The sequence below is a fragment of the Brachypodium distachyon genome, chromosome 2 (assembly GCF_000005505.3).
Source record: "Brachypodium distachyon strain Bd21 chromosome 2, Brachypodium_distachyon_v3.0, whole genome shotgun sequence".
NCBI lineage: Eukaryota > Viridiplantae > Streptophyta > Magnoliopsida > Poales > Poaceae > Brachypodium > Brachypodium distachyon.
In genome coordinates this window covers 52106829-52118824 of record NC_016132.3, presented here as the reverse complement: position 1 = coordinate 52118824, position 11996 = coordinate 52106829, and the positions used below count along the sequence as shown (strand labels likewise).

The window sequence follows — 11996 nt, the reverse complement described above, 5'->3', positions numbered from 1 at the left end:
AAATTACCTCATTTGTCCCGTTTGTCCCGTTTAAATACGGTTGATGGGTGCCTGATTTTTAAGCAAAATTTTTAAATTTCAGTCAACAACACATTACAGCCCGTTGGTAACCATCCTTTCATTTCATTTGATTCATTTCATTTGGTAGAAATGAAATGAAATTCAATTTTTGATAGGATTTCATTTGGTTAAATTTGAATTCATTGTTCAAAAATCATGTTTGTCTACCACATGGATTCGTAGAGCGAGAGACAATTCCAGAAAAATGATGGTTTTTGCAGAAGAATTGGGATTAATTATAGTACAATTTCATGAAATTTGAGATCGAATTTCCATGGCCAATTCCGTGCCGACCAAACAAGTTTGTTTTTAGAATTCGAAATGAATCCTGAATTCTAAGTTCCAATGATGGGTACCAAACAAGCTGTTAGATCTTTTGGATTAATATGTCATCCCCACACCCTCCTTTCTCACTCACACCCTCCTCTCTCACTTGCTATCATTGGATTAAGATTCAACGACCAACCACGTCGATTTATTTCTAACTAAAAAAACTGGCGATTTCCCCTAGCAAAACAAAAAGTTTAAAGTTTTGTTCTAGTCCTGATTTGCATTTGTGTCTTTCGGCCTATTTGGATCGTAGAAATCCTAAAACAAAAGAATATGAAAATTACAAGAATAAAATGTCATGTCATAGTGAATCCTACAAGAATTGGAACCACATGATTCGGTAGTCGATGTTGTTTGGTTGCACCACACGGGAAAAAATGCAGGCATTTTGCATAGTGAATAGTAGATACCACAGGCCCACAGCTGTCATACACAAAAAAAAAGTTTTCCAGGAAATTTTACATTTTACTAGAATTCCTTTAGTATTGGGTTGTAGAAAAGCAATCTATATAAATTTTGAAGGATCAATTCCTTTGAACCAAAAATGCTATCTAGGAAAAATTCCTTTGAACTAGAATCGTTTGAAATTCCTTCAATCCAAAGAAAAAGGCTTGGCGATGCTATGATGGTGGAAGTGACGTTGCACTCTAAAGGTCCTTCGGCTACATCCCCGCCCTAGGCTAGTATTCGTGTTCTACTCCTTGGAACTAATCTCCTTATTCATAATTTTGTTCTTCTGCTCTTATGTCTTAATGTTCAGCGACGGAGCAATTGTTTGACAAACTTTTTGTCTTGACAGGGATGCATTTCTATCCATAATGTGTATATTGATTTTAGGTCCTCATAGGTTTGGGGTGAGTGGCTCATGGAGCTATTCTGAAATCTACGAGGTTAGTTCTCAGGTTTGTATACAATCTCGGAAAAAAAAAGGTTTATGTAGGTCTTTTCTTTAACTGTGGTATCATGTGGTATCATGAGAAATACATAGGAATACCAAGATGTGAATGATGGCTAAGATTTGGACTTCCAAAGAATTTGACATAGATTTTAGGTATATGATAGGTTTTCGTTGTCGGTTTTCGTTTTAGCTTATCCGATCTTTTGTACTTTTACACACTAGCCTCTCTCTCTCTCATTACGATTTAAAAAGGACGAGTTCAGACATGAAAATTAACTAGAGGAGTATATGTTTGGTGCCAGTTAAACCCGACATGGCACAAGCTTAGCTTTGCTAGTCAACTTTCAGCATATTATTGGCCCCCATCTTTTTGGCTTTCAAGAGGGGCTTTTTCGAGAAGCTGCTCTCCCCTAACTTTTTGGAGAAGACGTCTTAATTCTTTCGCTAAGCTTTCTAGTTAGTTATTCCATACTAATTTGAAAGCATACCAAAATTTCACATGTGACTTTTCCAGAAAGATGGGTGAGAGCAGCTTCTCGGAAAAGCCCATCCTGAAAGCCGGAAAGAAGGGGACATCATGTCTTGGAAAAAAAAAAGTGCAACATGATCAGTAAATATTGCAATTAGCCCGGCTGGTTTCCGTTAAAGCTTTTGATTCCTAAATGCTCCTCAAAAAGGAAAAAGGAAGAAGAGCTCGATCGGATACGGTCCCGGCGCAAATCGGCCAATGCAAACAACACAACACGGCATGATTTGTCTCTGTCATGCATACCCATATTTAGGAACTAATTACGCCATGCATTCTCCACTTCAACATACATATTCGGTGCGCCTCGATGCCCCCAGCTCGCGTGCTCCATGCGGCAACATAAGTTCGCGACCGTTGGCGGCTCCAGAATTCTCCGTTTTTTGCCAGCATCACTAGCGTCGTCCGTCCCCGGAATGGAATCACGGAATCATGGGAGGAGCGCACGAACACGATGCGCCCACCGGGGATGGGATCCCGATATAGCGCCCAAAAGCGGCAGCCGCAAACAACACGTCCGGGATCCAAGCAAAAGGATTATCTTTCTTTTCCCCTTGACACGGTGTCTCCTCGCCGTACTCCTCACCCACTTTCTCCCCACCACCAGGCCACCTCTTCTCGCTCCTTCCCCTCCCCCCGCCCGGATCGGAATGCGTCCGATCACTTCCCCCCGGCAGCCACACGTGGGGCCCTCTAACTCGCTCCTCCTCGTCCTCCTCCTCCGGTCAACCCCGCCCGCCGCCGCATGCGGGCGTGAAGGGATTGTGGATCGAAGCGCATTCCGTCCATTAAGTTATTCTCTCGTCCCGCTGCGCCTGTCTCCTGCGTCCTTGGCTTAAAGGAGGAGGGTCGTCCTCGCAGGGGAGGGGAGGGGTCCCCCCTAATGGCCGTGCATTCCCGTCCCACGCATTGCCGGATTCGACAGCGTGCGCCGCCGGCAAGTGTTGTTCTTGATTGACCGGTTGATCGATTGATTGATGTGGGTGGACGCGGGCAGGCAGGCAGGATCCCAAAACCCCCCAGCCAGGAAGCCGTGGGAGAGAGGCAGGATTTCGAGGGTAAAGGTGGGTGTATTTGCTCTGGTATTGTACGTTCGGGGTTCACGTAAGATTGCATTTTTCGCGTGCCAATCGTTTTTGGAAATTTTGTTTGTAAATGCGAGGATCAGTGTCTTCTTGTGTTTCTACATTGTTGAATTTAACCGCTTATTGCTACCCAACCTTTTTTTTTTCTTGGTGCAAGAGCAAATCTCGGATTCCCTGAATGCAGTTTTGGTTATTTCGCTTTTACGACTCTTTCTTTTCTGTACGGAACGTATGGGCCAGTATTACACTTTCTTCACTTATTTACTGCCTCCTAACCAACTGAATTCTTCATTTAGTTCCATGTTACTTGTATGAACTCGATGGCGAACTGCTTGCAGATTCTCAACACTGGAGCACTGGATATTTGTATTTCGTGCCCAGACTTTTGTTTGGTTTAGCAAAAAATGGCCTTCGTCAAAGAGGAAAAAATGAAGGTGACATGATAATCGTATTTCTTCAAGTGCATTATATTAGAGATTGAATACTTGTGTTCAGTAAACTGGATTTCATTCCAGGGTTGTCATCCGAGACTTTTCGGTTCCAAGGAGAAGAAAGTTGCAAAGAGGACAGACGGTCCATGTTGCAACGCAGGTTAGTTCATATCCCCCCATTTCCAAAATATGTAGGAGTATCTACTTTTCTGGAAAATAATACTCCCTCCGATCCATAATAAGTGTTGGAGGAAGTAATAAATTAATATTTATCTACCTTTTACTTTCCCCATGCCGTTTACCATGGAAGAGGAATGGCAGTCCAGAACAGGGTGTTTGTAGTTGGATGTTGCATGGAGATTAGCTAGACAACAATCATTCTTAAAACCTTGCTTTTTAAAATAGTATAATATCAGATGACAAATGCAGTACTTGAAAAACTCGAAATTATGAGTTTTATGCAAGAGACTCCTGCCCATTTTTCTGTAAAAATCCAAATAAGAGCAATATAATGATCTTTTTTAAGGAAATAATCAGCAGAACAACTGAAATGCAACTGTAGCCAAGCAAAGTTTTCACCAAATGGTTCCCTAATTGAATAACCACTTCAATTTCAATATATAGTGGTGATATTTGCAGAAAAACATTCACAAAATTGATTAGGAATCCAAAGAGTCACTGTTGAGTTTGTCTTGAATAATAACTGCACTATGATACGTTACATGGACTTGGTGTTGTAATTGTGGTACAGGGTGGAGTTTGTGTTAGACTCTAATGACCCGGGCCCTATATAATGAGGGGGCAGACACACAATGTAACCATAACAACACAATAGCAATAGGCTCACAGGGGGGGCCGACGACTTGTGCCCGCGCCAAGGGTGGCCGGTATTGCAGTATGATGGGGAGGAGCGCCCATAGTCATGTCCCGGGGATGTAGGCTTCGGTTGAACCCTGTTAACAAATATCGTGCCTTAGTGTCATCCTTGATCTTGCATCCGCATAATTCCACAAAAGTCACTTAAGACAATAACTATCATCCACAATTCCATTTTTCAAAGCTTGTCATCTTTTTTTTAAGAACAAAAACAAGGCACCGTTTCAGTTTAGGAAGTACACATATAATAGTCTTCATTTAGTTAGAGATTAATGTCAAGCTCCAGTGTAGTCATGATATGAGCTGCACATTTATTCCAAATTAACCTAGCTACTCCCAACCAGTTTTCTAGACATATGCATTTCTGTTCGAGAAATGTGCATTTTGTCTTGAGACCATAGCAGGAACTAACTGTGTCGTATGCTCCTATATATAACAGCAGGGGAGGTTGGACCAAGTTCTTCTAAGGCAGTATCCTCTTCCCCTTTGAGAACACTTTCAGGTACTTTAAATCTATAAACACTGTGTTTTTGTCCGATTATATGGATGAAGCTGGTCCGAAATAAATTGTTAGTAGGTTTAATTGATTTCTTCTGCCACTTTGATCTAATTCAAACCAGGAGTTAAGAGCATACGTCTCAGTCATTTACTGGCCCAACCTTCTATTAATAAAACAACTGAGCCCATCAGGTACGACAGTTGAAATTTAATGTCCTCTCTTTTTCCTTTCCCCTTTTATGCCAACAGACTAGATTATCAACTTTCTGCTTCATTATACAGAATATTTGTATCTACCTGGAATGTTGCTGGGAAAGCACCCACTGCTGAGCTAAACCTGGATGATTTTGTGCCCCCTGACGATCATTCAGATATTTATGTGTTGGGGTAGGTCTTCCACTGATATTATTATAGATGCGGAAATATCTCCTGATAACACTACTAATTACAGTCACCGCCTTCTATACTTTTCCTTCCCTAGTGTTTAACTCTTCAATATTGATTCTCATATGAAAATATTCAACACATAGCTGAAATTGATAAAATTAATCCTTGACTGTCATTTACACATTTGTTATTTGCATTCAGTGCAGTGAATCATGATTTGCTTTCAAGTTTTAAGGGTTTCCAATGAATTTTTTCCCTCTTAACACATTTCAAATATGCCATCAAACTGTTCATTAATCTCTGAACAGTTTTCAGGAAGTTGTTCCTCTCAATGCCGGTAATGTGCTTGTGATAGAAGACCACGAACCAGCTGCACGATGGCTTGTTCTTATAAACCAAGCACTAAACAGGCCTGCTGACAATGATACCAATGTATTTCAGCAACCATCTCCCTCCATGGATTCTACTTCCTCTCGAGCTTCTTCAAGCCTGGACACTACATTCTCTGACATAACAAAAACAGCAAGTGGTTCCACAATCTTCCACAAGTCCTTTCTGAAATCCGTTAGTAAATCTTTCATGCCTCTCCAGAGAAAACAGCTTAAGGCCTGCAACTGCCCAGTAGAAATGATCAAATCATCCTACAGGGATGCTTGCTTTCGACGCCCAAAAAAACATGCTGGCGAGAGTGATTCCTCGGGAGAGGAAGAGAAAGAGAACACGAGGGATTCTTGCTGCTCTACAGGAAATGAAGTAACTTCGGCTCCCACCGCAAGGGATCAACTAAAATATAATCTTATAGTATGCAAACAAATGGTTGGTATTTTTGTCACTGTGTGGGTAAAGAAAGAACTAGTGCAGCACATCGGGCATCTAAGAACATCTTGCATAGGACGAGGAATTCTGGGCTGTCTTGGAAACAAGGTCAGGACCAAATCAGATTCAAAGTAATCCTGTGACCAACTGTCTGTTTCCTACGAGGTTCCCCAAAAAAAAAAGTTTCCTGAATACACTTCTTGTACTGCAGGGATGTATATCAGTAAGTATGACAGTGCACCAGACAAGCTTTTGTTTCATCTGCAGCCATTTGGCCTCCGGTCAGAAAGAAGGCGATGAATTCAGGAGAAATTCTGATGTTTTAGAGATACTGCGGCTCACACTGTTTTCAAGGATTTGCCGGAGAGCTGGGCGAAGAATCCCAGAGAAAATTCTTGAGCATGAGTAAGAATGTGGTGATACGCATGCTTGTACTTGTCAATTTAGCATTTTCTAATTAATTAATGCACTTTTGGTCTCAGTAAGGTGATATGGTTCGGGGATTTGAACTACCGTCTTGCATTGAGCTATGCAGATACAAAAAGGCTTTTGACAGAAAATAACTGGGATGCCCTTTTCGAAAAAGATCAGGTAAGTTCTCGTTAGTTGAACCAATCCAGTAATGAATCAAATTAAAAACTGTTTGCTAAAGAAGTCAAATACAATTTACTATTGCTTGGTTAAAAGATGGTACCACTAAAGAAATCAGAAAACGTGGCATAAAATATTTCAAAACCTTTCTAATAGTTGCTGTTCCCCAATCCCCACTGCTGCAATTTTTCCCTCCCTAATATTTAGTATATTTTTGTTCGTCAGCTCAAAATTGAACAGGATGCTGGACGGGTATTTAAGGGTTGGAATGAGGGGAAGATATATTTTGCTCCCACATATAAGTACTCTTCTAATTCGGATGCTTATGCTGGTGAGACTGCAACATCAAAGAAAAAGAGGAGAACACCAGCATGGTATGTAGCATTTTCAAACTTGTTTTGTGAAGAAAAAAAATCTGATTGGGAAAGTGTAATTGTATTAGATTCCATTCCAGTTCACTATAGCTACAAATTTAGCAAGCAGCGTAATATTACCATCACTGTTCACTACAAGAGGCAACACTATTTGGCTCCCCACAGAGGAAAGAGAGCTCTCTAATCACTTCCATGCCAAAAATAAATAAAATAATTGAAAATAAAACAACCGCTGAATGCTGTAGTTCTCATATACAATATGCTAACTCCCTGCTTCATTCCACCAAAAAGTGAAGCTAGGGGTGTTTGGCACAACTCCACGTCTCCACCTACTCCACCAATGGAGCTGTGGAGTGGAGCAGTCCCAGACACAGCCTTGCTAAAGTTCCAGTCCTATAAAACTTTTGCTTTTGAATCATCTATTGCTTGACTTGCTAGTACACCTCTCAAGTAGTTGAACTTATTCAGGTGTGATAGAATTTTGTGGCGTGGAGATGGCACGTCACAATTATCCTACTACCGCGGAGAGTCAAGATTTTCAGATCATCGCCCTGTCTGTGGAACCTTCATTGTTGAGGTTGAGACACTAAACAAAAAGACAAAGAGGCGCCCGTCTAGTGCTGACATGAGAATTGGTGCTGAAGAGCTTTTACCAACGGACAAGAATAAGGGTAAAGGTGCACTTGTTATCTTGTAAATCTTTCATATGCCAGTTTTTGATTTAGTAAACATGTGTTCATATGTCAAGCCTGGTAGAAAGTAATGATGAACTGGTTGTTTGCAAACAACAATGAAAGTGAATGAACAAATCTCTCTAAGATACCTAGAAGCTACAACTATCTCAAGAGTCAGCCTTAAGTATTTTGAACCCTCAAATAAATATATGGAAGGATCATAACTATGATGACTTTAGCCCTGGCCTTTGTATAGAAGACTGATCGGTATGTTCTTACTTCCATTTCGCAGGCACACCACGAAATATGAGCTGCCCAAAAATACCACAATAGTGTGCATATTAGTTCCCCAAAGAAAACATATATGCATCTGAGTTCTCAAGAATCCCTAAAGGTTCTGTTTGGGTAAGGATAAAACTCAGATGGATGCTGCTCATACAAACAGGCCCTGGAGTGGTGGTTATATGTCTCGGGAAAATGTCTGTGATAACTGAGAAGGAAGGATAATGTCTAACTTGTATAGCAAATTGAGGTATTCTTTCAACGCCCCATCGGAAAAAAGAAAAGTGATTCTTTCCAACAAAAATGCACCATGGTTTGGCTATATATCTGACATAAATATAAAATGCCGAAATATTCTTTGGTCTGTCATTTTTGCTATGTGGAAGGATAACTGTACCGAGACAGCATGAAGACGCCACGAACGTTCTGAAACGCTTCACGAGATGCCGTTGTGTGACTGCACTTGTGCAATGGATCCGAAGATCTTCTTTCCTTTTTTTTTCTTGTTTTGTTTTGTGAAACGATCGATCAGAAGACTCGATATGTTGTCCTCTTCTTTCTTGTCCCCTGGCTTGGATGGCCAAAATACCTTGATTTTGAAACTGTTAGTCCGTGCTTCAGTGAATCCTGCCAATCTGGATCGATCGGTGGCAACGATGATATCCGTTGATCTAGCAACTTGGAGCGGTCCAATCGTTACTGGAGTAGAGTTGAGCGTTTCCGTGGCATTCATTTAGACAGTTGGGAAATTTAAGGGCACGAATCTTATCTTAGCATTGATGAACAAACAGCGCTTGAAATCGACCAATCAGTGCCGGTGTCACAATGCCTTGCTGACCGACGGCCGGAGATTTCAATAGAGATCAATACTCGTTGCCCAGCACGTCTCTCCACGTACTGCCCTCCAACTACCCGCCAAAATTAATGCTCATATTGGCGAACACGTCATGCGTGATCCCATCTCCCATGAAGCGCAGCGCACGAAGATATATACAAGCAAACGTGTCGCCAAATCTTAATCTAGCAAATTACACCGAAAGGGTTATTACAAGGAACGAAGCAGAAAATTTCTCGTGCAAGGAATAATCGTGCGTATGAATCGTCATTACAACAATGCTCCACTAACACAACAACGAGAGAGAATAGAGAATGTAGGCAAGAATGACGAAGAAGAATCATCTGGGGACTGGGGAGGATAAACTCCTGTTGGTCTACAGCATCGCGGCGGCGGCGATCGCGGCCAGGACGACGAGGCCGGCGGCGGTGAAGCCGGCAGCAGGGGCGTGGCTGCCCGACTTGGACGGCGATGCGGACGGCGGGTTCTCTGCCACATCAGAATCAGCACAGTTAGAAGCGCAAATTAACTGTACTGCAAGTTGAAGACCCAACAATTATTATACCAGCACGCAATTAATAGCAAGTAGCCTGGCTGTAAACATTGCCGTGTTATTTTTAAGTAGTATAATAGCTAGCATGTATAATAAGTTGGCTGCAAGAAATACTACTTTATTAATAGCAGGCCCACATTACAGTCTCACAGGGTGCCTAGGAGCACGTGTTGCAGCTGGCTACTAAGTTAACAACCCACTTCTCTTCTCTCTCTTCTTCTCTTTCCTCCAATTAAGTATCAAAACAATATTTTAATTTTTGTATCCAATTTATAGCCCACTATTATTCTTGTTCTAACGGCATTAATGGGCATTTGGTGTAACGATCAACCATCCTGTATTTGCTGGACTGGAATCGGCGGAAAGATCGAGAATTTGCAGCTACAATTAGTGGAGACAGCTATGGAGTCTGGATCGTAGTACCTCCAATGTCTCATTCTACTCAGCACAAAGCTTTTGATTGACATAGTACTCTTGCGAAGGAATAATTTGGATTTGGTACTGCTAAAAGGATCTTTTTCAAGTTATCTACGTACAAATTATAGTTACGTACTAAGTGTAAAAGTTTTACCACTAGTAAAAAGGACCGAACAACCAACGGCAAGCAAGCAGAGTAGTAATGACTGACCAGGCATTTGTGGTCCAGTTGCGCCCGGAGAGAGATCTGTTAATGGCGCTGCTGCAGAAGGCCCCACGGGGACTCCAAAAGCTGGTAAAAATTGCGAGCGTTAATCAGCTAGACTAATGTAGTTCTACACTACAGTAACATCTAACCAAATTCATTGGGTTCTTTTCTGCCAGGGTGAATTTTGAATGTAAAATCATCAGGCCCATGACTATGCTAACTGTCAGTTTCCTTAATATGTTGGGTGATCGCATATTCACACTAGCTAGTAGCAAAGCTACGGAGAGTGATATATGAGCAAATAACGATTCCCCTCAACCATTCTTCTGTTACGGGGAGGTTGGATAAGAAATCTCTTCTTTGCGTAGAAAGATCAGTTGGAGTAGGAAATATGTACTACTTCTCGGTTCCTAAATACTTATTTGCACTAAAACAGCTGCAAGTATGAAGGGAGGGAGTAGTGGTTAGGAGATACTGCAGTACTCCAGTAGCAAGTAGTATATCGATTGAGTCCGCGCGCATATAGGTACATACCTGCGCAGGCGCTGAGTGGCGGCGCGTTGAGGCGGCATGTGCCCGGGAGCGCCATGGCGCGCTTGAGGTCGACGCTGACGCCGTAGGAGTCGGCGCCGCCGGCGAGCAGCTGGCAGAGGCAGACGGGGTTGGACTGCAGCAGCCCGTCCAGCTCCGGGCAGCACGCCTTGTCCGGGTGCCGCGCCGTGCTCCCGCTCTCCACGTACGGCAGGCAGTCCGACATGTTCAGCACCGCCGTCATGCACGCCTCGCTGATCCCCGGTCCCGCCGGCGCCGGCGCCCCCGCCGGACCCTGCGCCGCCGCCGACAGCGCAACCGCGGCCACCACCGCCGCTACGACGAGGAGAGAGCACCGCCGCAGCATTATTGCCATGGGTATCGATGTGTGTTTCACTTGGGAGCTAGGAGGCGAGGTCTTTGCGCGTGCACGTACGAGTAAATGTGCTTGATGTGTGTGTGTAAAAGAGATTATATATAGAGGCCGGCCGGGGAATGGCACGGGCGGGACGACGTGAGTGGTGGTGTACTGTCAATTGTAAGCGGTTCGGTCGCGGGCCGTCTGCTGCGTGTTGTAGCTCGGTGCATGTGCTCGTTTTGGATCGACATTTGCTATTACTGGCCGTGCCATTTCCTGGTGGATTTCTTCTCTTCTTAGCTGATTAAGTTTTTTTAGCGGAATTAATTAATTAGATGGGCCAATGCAATTACACGCACCCAATTTAAAGCAATGCAAATGTACACTGTACACACACAAGTCCCATGCACTTCGCTGATTAGGGCCGATGAGACGTGTCTGATCTCGTGCGGTGCCGTCCGAGATCGCAAACACATACTACCGTAGTACTGTTACGGAATAATAACACAGCTATGTATCATATGACTGCTGACCTGCCGATTCCGTGCGGGCTCTGCTGGTCACGGAGCGAGACACTGTTCCGGGAGAGAGACCCGTTTGTTTGGTTAGGTTTAGGACCGGTCAAATCCAACACCAGTAAAACCACGCCGGGTCCGGCTCTACTGATCCGTCGCCGGCCACGCACAGGGTCGCCGCCGTTGCTGGCTGGGACCGACCGGGCGACGCGAATGAATGCGGGGCGTGAATGCCGCTGTACGACGCTCGCTGTAGCGCAGCCCATCATCGCATCGCAGCAGCTTGGGAAATCGAAAGGAAGAACCGATCCAAGGCATCAAATTCAATGCGGCTGCGTGAGATAGAACAGCTAGCTTAGCTCTGCCATGCCATCTCGCGTTGCCTTGCTGGGACAGGGGCCGGGAACGTGGGTGTGTGTCGTCTGTCGTCAATTGTTCGTGGTTGGTTGGTTTAGTGCTGCTATGCTCAAAAAATCGGTTGGGGAACCCGTCGCCTCTTCTGGCGGCATTGATGAGCCGTCCTGGGAGGATCAACGTTGTAGGCGTAGTAATCGGTAACAGTAGTACTGCAAACGAAGTTTCAGACCGTAAAGGAGGAGGAGGGCCACTGGTACACGACTAAGGCGATGTATAGCATCGTCGCGTTCAGTTGCCTGCTATACTGGTGGCCTCTACTACAGGCAAAGGCTGAGGAAAAAACCCAGGAAGAGAACCTTACTGAGCTACAGTTGCTGAGTTGCCAGGCAGGTTT

General features: G+C 43.8%; 2 protein-coding genes across 3 annotated transcripts; one reads left to right on the top strand and one right to left on the bottom strand.

Annotated features, from left to right (window-relative positions):
• The first annotated feature begins 2318 nt into the window (after nt 1-2318).
• LOC100829995 (type I inositol polyphosphate 5-phosphatase 10) lies at nt 2319-8436 on the top strand. 2 transcript variants are annotated; one of them, XM_010234179.3, is made up of 12 exons: nt 2319-2878; nt 3238-3333; nt 3415-3490; nt 4646-4708; nt 4827-4896; nt 4987-5091; nt 5400-6015; nt 6119-6312; nt 6390-6498; nt 6724-6872; nt 7341-7549; nt 7839-8436. In XM_010234179.3, the coding sequence occupies exons 2-12, from the start codon at nt 3304-3306 to the stop codon at nt 7877-7879; spliced, it is 1662 nt and encodes a 553-aa protein (XP_010232481.1). In that variant the 5' UTR covers nt 2319-2878; nt 3238-3303; the 3' UTR covers nt 7880-8436. The 2 variants fall into 2 exon arrangements, with proteins under 2 accessions (XP_010232481.1, XP_010232482.1); XM_010234180.3 differs by having other exon boundaries at nt 2320-2878; nt 7341-7543.
• A 381-nt stretch (nt 8437-8817) lies between these two features.
• LOC100829377 (non-specific lipid transfer protein GPI-anchored 2) lies at nt 8818-10897 on the bottom strand. Its single transcript, XM_003564415.4, has 3 exons — nt 10376-10897; nt 9845-9925; nt 8818-9152 (listed from the first exon to the last, which is right to left on the bottom strand). The coding sequence occupies exons 1-3, from the start codon at nt 10746-10748 to the stop codon at nt 9040-9042; spliced, it is 567 nt and encodes a 188-aa protein (XP_003564463.1). The 5' UTR covers nt 10749-10897; the 3' UTR covers nt 8818-9039.
• Nucleotides 10898-11996: the final 1099 nt, after the last annotated feature.